Source organism: Durio zibethinus, chromosome 4 (genome assembly GCF_047325235.1).
Source record: "Durio zibethinus cultivar Kanyao isolate XHJ-2024 chromosome 4, ASM4732523v1, whole genome shotgun sequence".
NCBI classification, from domain to species: domain Eukaryota; kingdom Viridiplantae; phylum Streptophyta; class Magnoliopsida; order Malvales; family Malvaceae; genus Durio; species Durio zibethinus.
Window position 1 is genome coordinate 9,326,481 of NC_143165.1, and position 16,120 is coordinate 9,342,600.

At 28.9% G+C, this 16,120-nt stretch overlaps 1 protein-coding gene and 1 pseudogene across 9 annotated transcripts; both read right to left on the minus strand.

The window, feature by feature from the left end:
- Positions 1 to 1,096: 1,096 nt before the first annotated feature.
- Positions 1,097 to 1,850, minus strand: LOC149519094 (protein TIC 20-v, chloroplastic pseudogene; annotated as a pseudogene).
- LOC111287051 (inactive beta-amylase 4, chloroplastic-like) lies at positions 1,805 to 9,887 on the minus strand. Of its 9 annotated transcripts, none has more exons than XM_022877223.2 (11): positions 8,727 to 9,886; positions 7,488 to 7,616; positions 7,000 to 7,246; positions 6,386 to 6,606; positions 6,204 to 6,281; positions 5,970 to 6,129; positions 5,146 to 5,399; positions 4,576 to 4,645; positions 3,785 to 3,853; positions 3,514 to 3,564; positions 1,807 to 1,942 (listed from the first exon to the last, which is right to left on the minus strand). In XM_022877223.2, exons 1-11 carry the CDS (start codon positions 8,900 to 8,902, stop codon positions 1,877 to 1,879), a joined length of 1,521 nt encoding a protein of 506 aa, XP_022732958.2. In that variant the 5' UTR covers positions 8,903 to 9,886; the 3' UTR covers positions 1,807 to 1,876. The 9 variants fall into 9 exon arrangements, 6 of the variants coding, with proteins under 6 accessions (XP_022732962.2, XP_022732958.2, XP_022732959.2 ...); XM_022877224.2 differs by lacking the exon at positions 1,807 to 1,942 and adding an exon at positions 3,178 to 3,258 and having other exon boundaries at positions 8,727 to 9,887; XR_016341503.1 differs by lacking the exon at positions 1,807 to 1,942 and adding an exon at positions 3,284 to 3,433 and having other exon boundaries at positions 5,128 to 5,399; positions 8,727 to 9,885.
- Positions 9,888 to 16,120: the final 6,233 nt, after the last annotated feature.

Consider the following 16,120-nt stretch of genomic DNA (forward strand, 5'->3'; position numbering starts at 1 on the left):
TAATTTCAGATTAAAAGTTTATTTGAATGGATGACAATTCCGGTGAAATTAGAAATAATGACTGTGAGATTAGTTATTATATCGACAACATTAAAATTGATAATGAGGGTATGTGATTAGATGAAAACGTATTACAACAACAACAACAAATTAAGTCTTATATTTTATAATTTTAAAAAATTTTTAGATCAATTGTATGAAAGGGGAAAAAAATTATGTTAGATCAATTTTTTGAATTTTTTACATCATTTATTTTTATCAACAACAACATTTTCATTTATTTTTTTGACCATCATAATTTTTTATTACTTGTATTCATATTTTTTATGATCTACCTCTATAAATTTTGATCTCTCTTAAATTTAAAAACTCATCTTTTCTAACTGTTGCACAAATGCAACCGTATCGATGATGATAAAATCGGGTAAAACAATATTGAAAAATGTATGCAATTTTAATGTTACACTAAATCATGCTAGAGTGCTACTCTGACTGCTAGCCAAATGCATCATTTAATGTATTTGGGAAGCATAAAGGGGAATGCGATGGAATCCAAATACACCCTAAGCCAACGAAAACAAGAAATAAACCATTATGCATGTTTGTGTCAAACTTTGATCTTAAGGGTTTTTTGGAACAGTAAAAGAAAAGGACGATTTAAGGCAAAGTCAAAAAATGTTCTTTACGATTGTATTCCAACATGCAAATCAAAATAGGTAAGATCCAAAAAAAAATTAATAAAGAGAATTACGAATAAAATGAACTTATCATAATAGTATCTTAATCTTTATATTTATAAATAAGTAACGAGAAATCATTAAGGGATAGTTAGACATGACCAAATTGACGTGACATTGAATATATTAAACTAACTTGATATATAAGATCAACATAAACGTGAAAAATACTTATAATTGTTTGCTAAAACTTCTACCAATAATAAAAAAAAAAAAATATTATACCCTTATTACCACTAAACGCCTCCAACAATGCAAGTCATCTATTTTGGTGTTGTAGCAAATTTGTCCGTCTATTAATCTTATCAAACATTATCTATCAATAAATAAATAATCTTATCAAACATTAGTACCAGATAAGAGGGTAGAAAACCAAGGGACTGAATTTCATTAATCCTTTATTTCAAACACAACAATTGGTTACAAAAAAAAAAAAAAAAAAAAAACCAAATAAGGCCATCAAAGAACTTGCCTATCAGCAGCTTCAGCAACAATTGGCAATCTTGGCAACTGCCCAAACAAGCAAGAAGAGGAACCATAGATCAAACAAACCAAAAGGAACAAAAACACAGTGCTATCCAAGCTCATCACCAAATCCAAACCCAACCCTTCTCTTGGATTGAAACTCCTCTCCAACAGATCAGGAAATATCAACAAAACATCAAGCACAATAGCCTGCATAGTGTTAAACCTCAAATACCTACTAAAATTTGGGTTCCTAACAACCGCAAAGTACAATGTTAAAAACACTAAAAACCCATTTAAAGGGAAGCTTTTGAACAGTTTAATGGCTGGGAAAAGTGGTTGTATCAGCACCTGAATTGGAGTGAACTGTGTTATAACATACTTGCCATATTGTATGCCATCAAAGAAGGGATAAAAATAACATAATGCTGAAATCAGCCTGTCTGGGCCATCAGCTGAGTCATCACCACCTTTGGCTTGGACTGTGAAACGTTTTCTTCTTGTTGGGTTATTTTCTTTGCTGGGAAAGTTTGGTATGGTGAAAAAAAAGGGGTGGTTTTTGAGAGATAAAATTGAAGGGGAAAAATGGGTTTTTTGAGATAAGGTTAGAGGAGTTGGTGGTGAAGAAAGATGATTGAATATAAGCATCCTGCTTTCAAGATTGTTTGGTTGTTTTACAGAACAACAGAAACTAGGTTCAGAGAGGAAGACAGGAGGACTTGTAAGGTCTTGGTTTCTTCCTGCAAGGGAAAATGAGATAAATTTAGGAAGATTCTGTCAATATTTTTGCGCAGGGAGCACATCCGTTTTATAATATTACTAATTTCATTTATTTATTAAAGGCCAAAGATAAAAATTAAAAAAAAAAAAAGGATCCCCAAGTGTAACCATCCAAGTTTTTTTTTTTTTTTAATAATTAATTAAAATTTTAAATATTTATTTTCTATTACAAAAAATAATTAATTGTTTATGTTAAATAGAGATTTAACTAAGTAAAAATAGATGTATAAATGTTTAAAATTTTAATTGATTTGTAATAAAAAAATTCAAAATTTAATAAATTGTAATAAAATGTAAAAAATTTAAATAATTATTAAATTTTTATTTAGGAAAATTTTTTGACTCTTGTGCCTTTATTAAAACCATCTGACAGAATATTACTAAATGAATAACAGAAAATGAATATATTTCTCTCTTGGATTATTAGTCTATTGAGATGGCAATGCAAATAGAATGGACTTGGATTCCATGGATGAATTCAAATCTAAATATTATGGAGGGTAAATTTCAGATAAAATTTTCTTTTCTCTGAGAAAACAAATGAGTTGATCTCATTTTAGTTTTAGGATACATAATGTTAAGGAAATTTTTGGGTTTGATTAGAGCAGGATTGAAATTGATGTTTAGCTGGTCAGCTTGTTAGATCTGTCAAAAAAATAGAAGTTTAATGGTATCTAAATTAAGATTTCGAAATATATTCCGATGCTCAAAATAACAACGAAATATTTTGTTTACAAAAAAGAGAAAGTAAGTTAAGAAATAGATAAAAATATAATAAAATATATTTTACATATCTCGTATCATTTTCATCAGATGTGATAATAATTCAAATCAAATCATATTTGATTTAATTTAATTTTTTAAAATAATATATAATAATATAAATTTTTAAAATCTAATTCAAATTAAAAATTATTTTTTATATGATCTGAATCGAATCAAATTTTATTAATTCAATTCCATTTAATTCATTGGTTTTTAATTTAATATAAATTTTTAATATATTTAAATAATTTTAACTATAAAATAATTTTTTATTTTATCAAAATGTAAAAATACATAAAAATTAATAAAAATATATAATTTAATTCAATTCGATTTTTTTTAATTTTCACTTTTTTTTTTATTTTAAATCCAATCCGAATTTAATTTATACATTTAATATTTAAATGTAAACTAAATCAAATAAAAAAAATCGATCTAAATTAAACTAAACACAATAATTTCGAATTGGTTTCTGATTTTTTTGATTTTTTCTTACCCCTGCCTCAAATACCTATAAAAAAGAAAAAAAGCCGGACTGAACGACGATGGAAGGATGTATAACTAGATTTACAACAAGGCTACAAAAGCTTTTGTAATTCCCCCTGTCCCCCGACAGGAAAAAATAAAGGGCAGGAAGATGTTAATCAGCTTAGAAAATGGTATATTACAAATCTCTGCTCATCAATCTGACAAAAGGCACAAAGTTATTCCAATTTTCAACCCTAAATATACCATCATTCATTCTGAAATAAGTAAATGATCTTACAACTTCTGTCTGCCGATTATAACAGTTTGAATGAATTCTCCTTAGTCCACTCTGCAAGAATTTTTAAGAAAGAGTTCAATTATGAGTTATGTTAGTCAGAAAATACTGGCAAAAATAGTTAAACCCATATACAGTTTTCGTTAAAATTATAAACTGTCACTTTCGTATCATGTTATCGAGTCGTGTTTAAAATTGTTAAGTTTAATCACAAATGCCATACTTATCCTTACCAGAAAAACAAGACTGTGCTAAGAATAAGATAGAATGATACCTTGTCATGTCGTTCTGTAGTATTTCTTCCGATCAACTTAATTATCCTTTTCTTTGAAACAGACTGTATCTGCAGTGAAACTCAAAAGGTCAAAGAAATTAGTCTTTGGCACAAGAGAAGCACATGAATGAGACAAGTTGCATCAGATATTCACACTCTTTAGCAGTTATAAACCACATAACAACCTCGTTTAAACTTCCTTATAACAGGCAACAAAATGTTTCCTCTATAGTTGTCACAGATTACAACCAAGTTCTCAGGGGAAGTACAGAAAGAAGGTAAAGCAGAATTGTTTCTTGAAATATTGTATCCAGGGAGAAACTTTCGAGATATTTTCATAATTATACCAGATGTCGAGAAAGGATTTAGGCTTTAAAGGTTACATTGATTATGATAAATATAACATATTAGTTCAGTTCCCTTTGTCTTTTTATCTTTTAGGCACCGGCGGGTGAAGCCAATCAAGCCCTAAAAGTACACAGAATTAGGCCCTCTTATTACAAAATTATGGAGATTGAACAATGCTTCTTTTTTTTTTCTTTTTTCTCTTTTCAAGGGGGAATATCTGAGAGGCTAGACATGTAAACATATTTCGCTAAATACCAGATAGGTTCGAGACATCCAGTTGTAATATCATATACAAAAATTCTTTAATCAATTATAGCAATGAATTCAGATAGAGGAATAGTACTGTTTGTAGATTTAAACAGCTAAAATTGCAGCAACTAAAATCACAAATTTCAAAATCAAAGAAGAAAAGAAAATTTTATCAATAACGAGATGATTCATGCCTGTTTCAGTAATCCTTCAGGACTGCAAAGATATGTTGGTGGGGTTTCACTGTCCATCATATCTAAGCAGCTGCAGGGAAAGTTAAAGAAAATGAAAAAGCTGGTAGAAATACGACTAAATAGTAAATATCTACAACTATCAGACAGGCACGAACTTAGATAAACGGAGGGGAGAGACAATGAAGTAGCATAGAACTTCAACAATGAACAAAGCCAAACTTCAAATGACATTGATGCTTGATATTCCCTAAGCATCTTATACTTCATCTTGTAAATTTTATCCTTAAGATTTTATCAATCTACAAAAAGAAAGAATCAAATTGGTTTCAAACTTTCTACAAAATAAAGTCTCATTCAGGAGATTCACAGTCCTGCATGTGGATAAGTCCACTCTATTTTCAGGCAAGTATCAGTTTACAGCAAATATTGCACCAAACTATTTTCAGTCATTAAATGAATAATGCATTATGCTAAGGATTTTAGAAAAGAAACCCAACCAAACAAAAAAATGTATCTATGTAAAGAAGATAGAGAAAAAAAAAATGAACTAACTAGGGATGAAATTCTCACGGAATATGCAAAGCAGCTCCATGGCGAGAAAATACTGAGACGACTGGATCATAACCATCCCTGAGAGCAGTGTTGTAGTAACCAGCAGTAAGTTCAGCAGGGTGTGATACAGTCTGGTACCACCAATAAATTCCACCAATTTTAGCCACTAACATAACAGAAGTTTGCTCATTTTCTTGGTATTTGTTCAGTATCTTTGCTGCCTTTGCAAGAATGGCATCTGCATGACAAATTAGCCTACCACTGTACCATTCCTGCAAAAGATCATTCCAAAGTCTGGTTTTTTAGGTTCTTAATAACTCTAAGTTTCCATAATCATGTTTAATATGAGGCAGGGTATTGCACACTAGGTTTCTGAAAATATGATGTTATAAGCAAATTACACTTTTCCTAATTAATATATACCTATGACTATGAGTAACCTTGGTCTAAACCAATATATAATTTGATAATTTCTGAAATGATTTGATAGCTACTGATAAGGAAATAATGACTCCAAACAGAAGGAGATTTACCCCATATATCACCATTTTAGTATATGAATACCTTCTTACAAAATAAAACTGTTGTAGTAATGAAAATAACCTATCACTATGACTGTCGAGGAACACTAAACTCTGTACCACACTTCTGTATTGCAAATATCTTGGCAATGCATCAAATTCAAAGGGATGGTTTGAATCTTTGTCAGTTAATGTATTGTGACAGCAAAGATAGAGATAGTGCATGAATGTTGTAGAATATTATTAATCTGCCATAATTTATATAGAACTTTGTCAGACATATATCTAGTATGAAAATAGTAACAGATAAAGCATACATACCAGGAAGAAACGGCCATAATCAGATAGAAAGCTTTCCTGTCCCTCTTCAAAAAAGGGTACCCCTGATGGAAGACTGTTGTAACAGCCAGCATTCTGTGGTCCTCTGTCCCCCCATTGAGGCTTTCTTTCTCGGCATGCTGCCATCTTTAAGTCCTTCATCCTGTAAGCAAAACTATCTTGAGAATACTGAAACAACTGAGATTGCATCATAGAATGAAAAAGGTTTAAACCTACATGTACTTATCATAACACTGGAATTCACCAATGCCAGGGAACTTCCATCTACCATCACCAAAAGGATGAGCAGGGTACCTGCACTAAGAAAATCATGCAATGGCTTCATAATTATGTTTCAACAATAACTTCACAGTTTGAACAAAAAGAGGGAAAAGAATGACATAAGAACCATATAGTACCTAAGTTCTCCAGAGGGACCAAGACCAATGCTTATTTCTTCTATTACACTTCCAATATAGGATTCGAATTTATCAACAAAACTAACCATGAAGTCTTCATAACATTGGAGGGCAGTCCGCCCAGATAACAGAGGAACTTGGTCCACCCCTAGTGTAAGATAATCATTGTTGGAGAAGCCATGTTGGTCTCGATAGTATATGTCTTTATTTACATCACCAATCTGAGAGCAAAAGAAAGTATTAGTTAGCGGTACATTAGCAGTCACAATAATCATAATACAAATAAGGTCGTCTTTATATATTTCTCATTTGGTAACCTTTTCACTGGAGTAGCTTCATACTAATTGGAAGACTTAATGTAGTCTTACCTACAGGATTACAATAGTAGATTATCTACCACAAGGGATTGGTGGTGCAGGTAAAATAAATGACATTTTTCCATCCTAATTTATGACTTTACTGTTGGTGGATTGAATTGGAAGATTCCTACCAGTCTTATAAGTTACACCAAAACAAAACCTTCAGTACAAACAGTTAAAAGGACCATAAATCAACCATGCAAATTATAACTCAGTTTGCAACTATATGGCAGCATAACAAGTAAATGGCCAAACCTCTAAAATCCACAGTGGAAGACTCACACCCCCTTTTCCATTAGATGAGTGAATATTTGAGTGAAAAGACAAGGCAACATGCAACTTTAGCCCTGAATCAGATATCAATTTAAAAAGCTCTTCATACAGAGACCAACTGTAGTCAAAAGGAGAAGAACGCTCCACTATTCCCCACCAGACCTCAACTCCAATTCCGTGAACACCTGCCAACTTGAGTGCTTTTAGAGATACAGTTAAGGCCTTGATTCTGAAACAATAAAGCGCAAAATGAAAACCGTTTTATTTTCAAAAGCAAAACAAAACATAGTATCTAAGATTTAAAGAGAAGAAATCAGATCCTATAACATGATCATGTTAATTAGGATAAAGGTGATTGTATTCTCCTTATTTTCGATAGTATGATGAAGGCATTGAGTCAGCCTCTCTTTTAGAAATGCTAAACCATAACATATAGTGATAATCAAGCAAATGTAACATCAAAAGCTTACTTTCTAATCCTTGGCCTTCCAGAGGCATCAAAAGAGAATGCATCCACAGGCATCATTACAAAAATAGGCACCCTCTTATCTTTTGATGATTCCAGTATCGTGGATCTCGATTTCTCTCGAGCATCCATGCTGCAGGAAATCAATACTAAAACATCAGGGCAAGATACAAATCATCTAAAGAAGAAAGAAAAAAATACCATAAAATTTTTAAACTCCGTAGATTGGCTAAGTGATATTCCAGCATCACAATCCAACCAACTTAAGCAGGAACTTGTCCGAACAGAGAAAACCCTTTTCCAGGAAAACTAAAACATGAACAAGAAGTTATACTGAGAAACACTTATTATGCCAAGAGCAAAAACAAATGTTTAGGTCATGTTTGATGCATAGGATGGTTGATAGGATAGGATGATAATCATCCTATACTATGTTTGGTTTGTATCTAAAGAAAGAGATAGGATTGTAAGAAAGATTAATCAACCGCTTAGCATATCATGATTTAATCCTCCCAAAGTGGAGGGGATTATTTTAATCCATTGAACTTACATGTCTTATTATGCCCTTAAAAATTACATTAATAATTTAAATTCTATAAACTTTGAAGAAGGATATTTTTGACTAATAAATAAATTATCCTATCTTAATCCTTACATACATCAAACACAATATAGTACAATATTATTTAATCTAATGCTAATCATAATATCATCTTATCCTATCCGATTATAATCTTATGTACCAAACACAGCCTTAATTCACTTTACTAAGATAATTTCTCATTCATTCTCTCGTTAAAGTGTCACAAATTCCAATACTAAACGGAATTTCCTATACTAATCACTGATAGGTTACGTCTCTAACAATCAAAAGCGTGACTTTATCAATTCAAAATTTGATAATAAGGCATTACAAATGTTTTCTTCTTCTATTTATTAAATACATAAATAAATTTTATTTTAATTTGATATTTCAGCTCTAAAAAGAAACTTATTTTGATTTTTATAAATTCAAAAATTTTCCTTTTTCTTTTATTTTCTTGTCAACCAAACATTAACTGCAATGTACAGCTCAAAGATACGAAAAATCCAAAATTTTCTCATAAAATTAATGCTTCAAATTCAGCCCTTCGATTATCAAAATTAATTATAAGAACACGGACATCAAAATTTTCATTTCGTATCAATTTCTCGGTAAACAAACAGAAAGGAGAGAGATAACATGAAAATGTAATTCACCGACCTAATAATGCGACGGTTACCAGCAACGGATCGCCATTTACTACGGAAGAAGCCGTTTGTGAACATGCGGATCACCGAAACGTTTCGAAGAAGGAAGTTTCGGTTTTTCATTGAGTCACGATCGAAACTCACTTTTGCGTTCAAAGTGTAGTAGCAGCCTCCACACTTGCACGCCATCTTTGTTTCTTCTTCTTCTTCTCATAAATTCTCTGGCTTTGCAGAGAGAAAAGAGCAAAAACCAAAAAAACAATTAATTGTGAAAGCTGATTTTTCTTATAATTTTTCCTTTTTTTTTTTTCCCTTTTATATTTTATATTTTATATTTTTAAAAAAAGTTTTATGGAAAGTTTTGTAGTTTTGCCCTTGAAGTTCACCAAAATATTGAAAGTTACCCCTTTGTTTTGCCAACTACCTAATTTACTGTCTGATTCAATGAATTGATTGCATTAGTAGTTTTTTTTTTTTTTTTTTTTGCATAAATTGATTTATTTTTTCAATTTTTATTTATTTTCTTATATGAAAATTTTGCAATTTTTATTAAAAATAACCGCATAAAAAGTTTTGTTACATAGATAAATTATATAAAATTTCAAAGAATTTGAATATGTTTTTATGTTTTATTTAAATAAAATATTTGTGTTGAAAATTATAACAAAGTTTTCATCTTTCAATAAACATCTATGAAATTTTTGTGATTGGATGTTGTTTTTAATTTTTTTTAATTTTTTATTGAATTTTCATTTTTTATTTAATCAATTTTAAGGTAAAATTTTATAAATTTCATCTAAAAAAATTTACCTAAATTTTTCTTTTTTAAAAAAAATACCATATTAAATTATTTTTAATGTAATAGAACTATCACCCTATTCATCAACTATTGTATTTATTATAAAAATACAATAAATGATATTTTAATTAATCTTTAAAATATTAAGATGCTTCTTAGTAAAACACATTTTTTTTTAATAATTAAAATTCAGTTTTTTTTTTCATTTTACAATCTCCATTGAATCTAATTTTGTTTTCCAAATCTTTCATCTCCCAATTTTATCTTAATTCTAATAGATACATCCCAATGAAATATTTGATTCAATAATTGATAGATGATTTTCGTTTCAAAAGTAGATTTAATTTTTTTTTCAAATAACATAATAAAAAAAATAATTATTAAGTTTAACAACAAAAATAAAAAAAAATTCAAAATTTAAAAATAAAATTCCTAACGTGAAAATGGTTATCCAAAAAAATTGGATAAGAATAAAAAAAAAAGGTCATTGTTGACAATAAAACATTGCTATTATTGAAGTAGGTTACCTGCAGTAAACGACAATCAAGCCTCATCCCACATTTTTTTTTATTTGCAATTAGAAGTAAACTTAGCAGCCTGGTAAAGTTACAAAATTCTAGAATATAATCATTATGACATAACTTAATCTTTAAATTTTTACAGCAAAATTTCAAATTACAAGTTCATCACGTTAAAGAAATTTTTGATATGACGAGAGCGACATAACGGGAGGTTGAATTAAAAAAACGTGTTATATTTGTTACATGAAAAAAGTAAAAAAAATTAGAGATAATACTTTAAAACGTGTTGCTATAAACTTCGAACTATATGATATTAAGAATTAAAATTTGGATATTTATGGCCGAAGAATAATAAGAATAAGACTTTACTTGTTTTTATATTTTATTATGTAACAAAATAAAAAACGATATATTCTTTCATTTTTATTGAACAAAAAAAATGAGCAGTTTTAAATTCTATAAGATTAAATAAAATTTTTATTGATCATTTGATATAATTGTTATGTTTAGTATGTGATTTGTTGGGATTTTAAGTTTAGAATTCTAAAAAATTGACGAACCACAATATAATTTAGTAACTAAAGCATTAATAACCAACTTATCACTTGGGATTATTTAGATCCAAAAAGGCAAACAAGATATGATATATTGGTCATATCATTATAGCAACTTTTTTTTTTTTTTTTGCATTAAGTAAAAGAAAAAAATTAACTTGATTATGGATATATCTAAATTGTGAAGTAAAATAAAAAAATATGAAAATAAATAGAAAAATAAGAGAGAGAAAAAATAATAAAGAAATGATATATGATTCGTAAGTCATTCAAATTTAAAAAAAAAAAAGAGACAAGAAAAAAAAAATAAAAGGAAGAATAAGAGAGAGAAAAAGGATTAAAAAGAGTTTTAAGAATTTAAAATGTTACATAATGGTTTAATTTTTCTTTTTATATCTCATAAACGATAGCATAGATAGTTGATAAATAACTAGCTATCTTAAAGTTCTATGTGAATGTTAATAATGTAGCTGTTAAATTGTATATTACATTTAGTTTATTTATAAGGTTGAGCTTTATTTTCGGATATATCTCGTGGGCTATAAATTCATTTATACATTTGTATATATATGTATTTTATAACTCTAGAAATAATATTGTTTTTCACTTTTCAAGTCATCATGGTATCAGAGCTTTCGGTGATTGCTATTTCTTTTTGTTTCAGGTCACTTTGATTTGCTATTGTTTGACCTTTCTTTTTTTCCTTTAATGAGTGGTTGTTGCATTTTTTTTGTCCTTTTAAGAAATTAAGTGGAATTGATTTTTGTGCCATTGACTACAGCTTAGGTTTGGTGAAATTGAAATTACCTTTGTCTTTTCTTACTTTTATTCATTGGCTATGGGTTGACTAAATACTTTATTGATTTTAGATTGTTCATCTGTGTAATTGGGTTGTCTGTTTCACTTATTACGAATTGATCAATTTATTGGCTTGTTACAGGTTTATTAGTGTTTTGGTTTTGAATTGTTTTTTTTTCATGGCTCTCAGAATCATTATAACTGATTATAGTGAAATTAGATGGAACAAACTACACTTATTGGTCTTATTTGATGTAAAATTTTTTAAAAAGAAAAAGACATTAGAAAAATGTTACAAATGATAAAAAATCTTCGAAAGCTCTTGACGAATGAAAATTTTGTATCTGAATATGAACAATAGGAGATTAATAATAACAAAATTATTACTTGGATTGCTAATACTGTTACTCCTTCAATTAGTATACAACTTAGAAAATTTAACACTACTAAGGAGGTTTGAGATTTTCTTGAAAAACGTTTATGTTTAAACTGATTTTGCTCAAAGATATAAACTTGATTGGATCTTGCTACTTTGAAATAGAAAAAAAGATAATCAATTTCTGATTTTCATTATAAAATGTCGATTATTTGGGATCAATTAGTTCTTATGGAACTTAATGGATTGTTGATGCAGAATTATATTATTGATATAAAAAAAATTCATCTTGCACAATTTATAATGGCATTTCAAGATGATTTTGAGTCCATTCATGCTTTTATTCTATATTGTGTCCTTTTTCCTTTTGTTGATGTTGTTTTGTCAGAATTGATGGTTGAAGAAACTAAGAGAGGCATCCTCAATCAATCCAAAAAAGGGGATGATACTATCTTAATAACAGCTACATGTTTGAAAAATTTTATCTCTAATTCATTTGGCTCATCTAAACGAAGGGATTCTTTTAAGATTGAATGTTACTATTATTACGAGTTGCTGCAGTGATGTCGTGTACAGAAACTTTTAATGTTAACTCTTACTCCACTGCAAATCAAGCTCAAGAGATTATTCGATAAGTTATTTCTAGTATAAGTAACAACTCCATGGGTAATGATTCTTCTACATATGCATTGTCAACTACTCTATGTATGAATTCTAAGGATTGGATCATTGATTCTGAAGCTTTTAATCATATGACTTTTGATAATTCTATCTTTGACTATTCAAGTCCTATTACTTGTTCACCTTTTATTCATACTGATAATGGTTCAAATATGTCTGCTACTCATACTGGCTCTATCTCATGTTTTAAAAATGTTTCTTTTGATAATGTTCTTTTGGTTCTATCACTTTTCATAAATTTGCTATCTGTTGGTCAATTATGTGATCAAAGTCTTGATGTCATTTTTCGCTCTCGTGGCTATATGGTGCAAGATTGCTTGATGAGAAAAGTAATTAGGATAGGTCTTAAAATTGGAAGATTATTTATTTTGAAAAACTTATATGTGTCACATCGTCCATTTGGTCAATTTGATCATCTTTTTGTGTGAAAATCCTTATTAGTTTCTGGTGTTCAAAAGCTTTCATCTTTTTCCCTCTAACATCATAGGTTAGGACATGTTTCTTGTTCTAGACTTCAATATATGGTATCTAGTGGCAAGTTAGGTTATGTTAAGTCAGAAACGTCCAATAAGTGTATCAATTGCAAACTACCAAAATAGTTTGCTTTACCTTTCAATAAATGAATCAATTTTTTTATCTTGTTCATTTTGATGTGTAGAGCCCATCTCTTTTACCTACTATGAGAGTTTCTTGTTATTATGTTATTTTTATTAATGATTATTCGAGGTACACTTGGATTTATTTGTTTCAGTATTGTTTGGATTTACTTAAAATTTATCATGATTTTTCTGCCATGATCAAAACATAATTTTTTAAAACAATTAAATGTTTTCATGCTGATTTTACTAGAGAATATCAATCAAGTAATTTAAAAAAGTTTCTTACTTTTTAAGGTACTCTTCTTGAATCATCTTATACTAATACATTATAGCAAAATGGTGTTGTTGAAAGAAAACATCATCATATCATGAAAACCACTAGAGCCTTGTTATTATCTTCATTGGTTCCTAAGAAATTTTGGGGGGAAGCTACACTTATTTAAATTTATGTTATTAATCATATTACTTCTTCTGTCATTGGTGGAATTTCTCTTTTTAAACGCTTGTATAATAATACTCCTATTTATTCTAAGCTTCATATTTTTAGTTCTACATGTTTTGTTTCGCCTTTTAAAGTTTAGTGTGATAAATTATTTAAAAAAACTGTCATTTATGTGTTTTTAAGATATGATATTGGATAAAAAAAGATATCATTACTATGATCCTATTGCACAAAAACTTCGTGTTTCTCAGCAAGTTACTTTTTGAAAAAATATTTTGATGTATTCATTGCCTTGTTTTCAAAAATCTACCAATGATCCTCATGAGTCTGTAGTCTTTTTTTATCATTTTGTTGATTAAATGAGTCTAATCAATCTTTTCATGTGTCTCAATGTTCTCCAACTCTTCAGTAAATTCATCCAAATGAAGCTTGTCCCATTACTGACTCTACCATTCCCAATGTTCTCCAACTCTTTAGTAAATTCATTCAAATAAAGCTTGTCCCATTACTAACTCTACCATAAGCAATCATGCACTGTTATTGTCTAATTCGATAGAGTCGTCTGACTCTACCATAAGCAACCATGCGTTACCATTATCTAATTCGATAGAGCCATCTGTCCCAGAACCTAGACATTCAACATGTGAGCAAATTTTTTAAAAATATTATCATGATTTTCATTATTTTTTATTTATCATTCTTTTTGTTTATGAACCTAAATCTTACCATAAAGTAAGTTCTAATCTTCTTTGGCAAATACCTATGAAAGAAGAATTAGATGCCTTAGAGAAAACTTATACTTGGGATCTTGTTAATTTATCTCTTGAAAAATCTGTAGAAAATTGTAAGTGGGTATATAAGTTAAAAACTAAATCAAATGGATCTATCGAGAGATATAAAGCCAAATTGATTGCAAAAAGATTTACACAGAAGTATGGTATTGACTATGAAGAAACCTTTGCTTTTGTAGCTCGAATTACTTCTATTTGAACTCTTATAGCTATTGCTTTTATTCAATGATCGACTTTATTTCTATTGGATATAAAAAATGCTTTCTTAAATGGAGATCTTTGTGAAAAAGTTTATATGAAACATCTTCGTAAATTGTCTTGCCAAACTAATCAAGTGTGTAAGCTTCGACGAGCTTTATATGGTCTTAAATAAGCAGTGTGTGCTTGGTTTAAAAATTCAGCACTATTATGCCTGACTCTAGATTTGTGTAGAGTCATTATGATTCATCATTGTTTATTCGTCGATCTAAAAAAGGTATTGTATTTTTGCTTCTTTATGTTGATGATATGATGATAATTGAAGATCATAACATTGGTATTCAGAATATAAAAAATCGTCTTAGCAAAACTTTGAGATGAATGATCTTAGTCCATTATGATATTTGCTGGGAATTGAAGTTGATTATTTCTCTCATGGATATGTCTTGTCTCAAATGAAAAATACTTTTGATCTTATTTCTAAAGCTGGCTTATTTGATAATAAAATTGTTGGCACTTCTTTTGAAATTAATGTCAAATAAAAGCTACTAATGGAAAACTTCTCAATGATGCTACTTTGAATAGACAATTGGTTGGTAGTCTTATATATTTGACAGTTATAAGACCTGATATTAGTTATGCAGTTCAAATAGTAAGCCAATTTATGACAGCACCTTGGACAATTCACTTTGCTGCAGTTCTTAAGTTATTGAGATTTTTGCAAGGAACACTGCATAAATGTTTGCTATTTTCATCAACTTCTAAACTTGAACTTTGTATTTTTTTTTTTATTCTAATTAAGCTGGTAATGTTAATGATCGACGTTCTACAATTAGTTATTGTGCTTTTCTAGGTGATTGTTTGATATCTTAAAAAGGAAAAAAAGTAAACAGTTGTGGTGTGTTCAAGTGCTAGAGCAGAGTATGGACCTTTATTAGACATTACAGCAAAAATTATGTGGTTGTATCGGTTACTTATGGATTTAAGTGTTGATACGCCTACTCTTATTTCACTTTTTTGTAATAGTAAAAGTGCAATTCAAATTGCTCAAAATGATATTTGTCATGAACGAACGAAACATATTGAAATAGATTATCATTTTATTAAACATGAGATACGCAAAGGCACCATCATGTTACCACATATTTCTTCTAAATCACAAGTGACAAATCTTTTTACAAAGTCTCTTTTAAGTTCATGTTTTTGTTATTTAGTTTTCAAACTTCAGATGTTTCATTTCAAACCATCTTCAATTTGAAAGAGGCCTGTTAAAATGTATATTATGTTTAATTGACTTATAAGGTTGGGCTTTATTTTCAGATATATCTCGTGGGCTTTAAACCTATTTACATATATATATGTATTTTACAACCTTAGAAATAATATTGTTTTTCACTCTTCAAATCATCAATAACAACCAAAATGTTGTTGACACAGATACTAAACTATAATTATACATGAGCTCAAAACCAAATTACCTAAAATCTAAAATACTTGATTCATAAAATCATTTTTAACAGGTGACATTTAATAATTTTTTAAAATTTAACTCTTAATACCTATAATCCTTCCTCTATTCTCAAACTGAGATCTTTTTATGAAAAAATAATCTGCTTATAATTTGCATTTTATGAACCATTTTTATTAC

Bases quoted from the DNA above. Each gene is read 5' to 3' on its own strand.
- LOC111287051 (XM_022877221.2), bottom strand. From the start codon at position 8,902: ATGGCGTGCAAGTGTGGAGGCTGCTACTACACTTTGAACGCAAAAGTG. The intron at 6,130-6,203 runs GTAGGTTTAAAC...TTTTGCTTACAG, and splicing joins CAGTGTTATGATAAGTACAT to GATGAAGGACTTAAAGATGG. The intron at 5,400-5,969 runs GTATGTATGCTT...GATCTTTTGCAG, and splicing joins ATTATGGCCGTTTCTTCCTG to GAATGGTACAGTGGTAGGCT.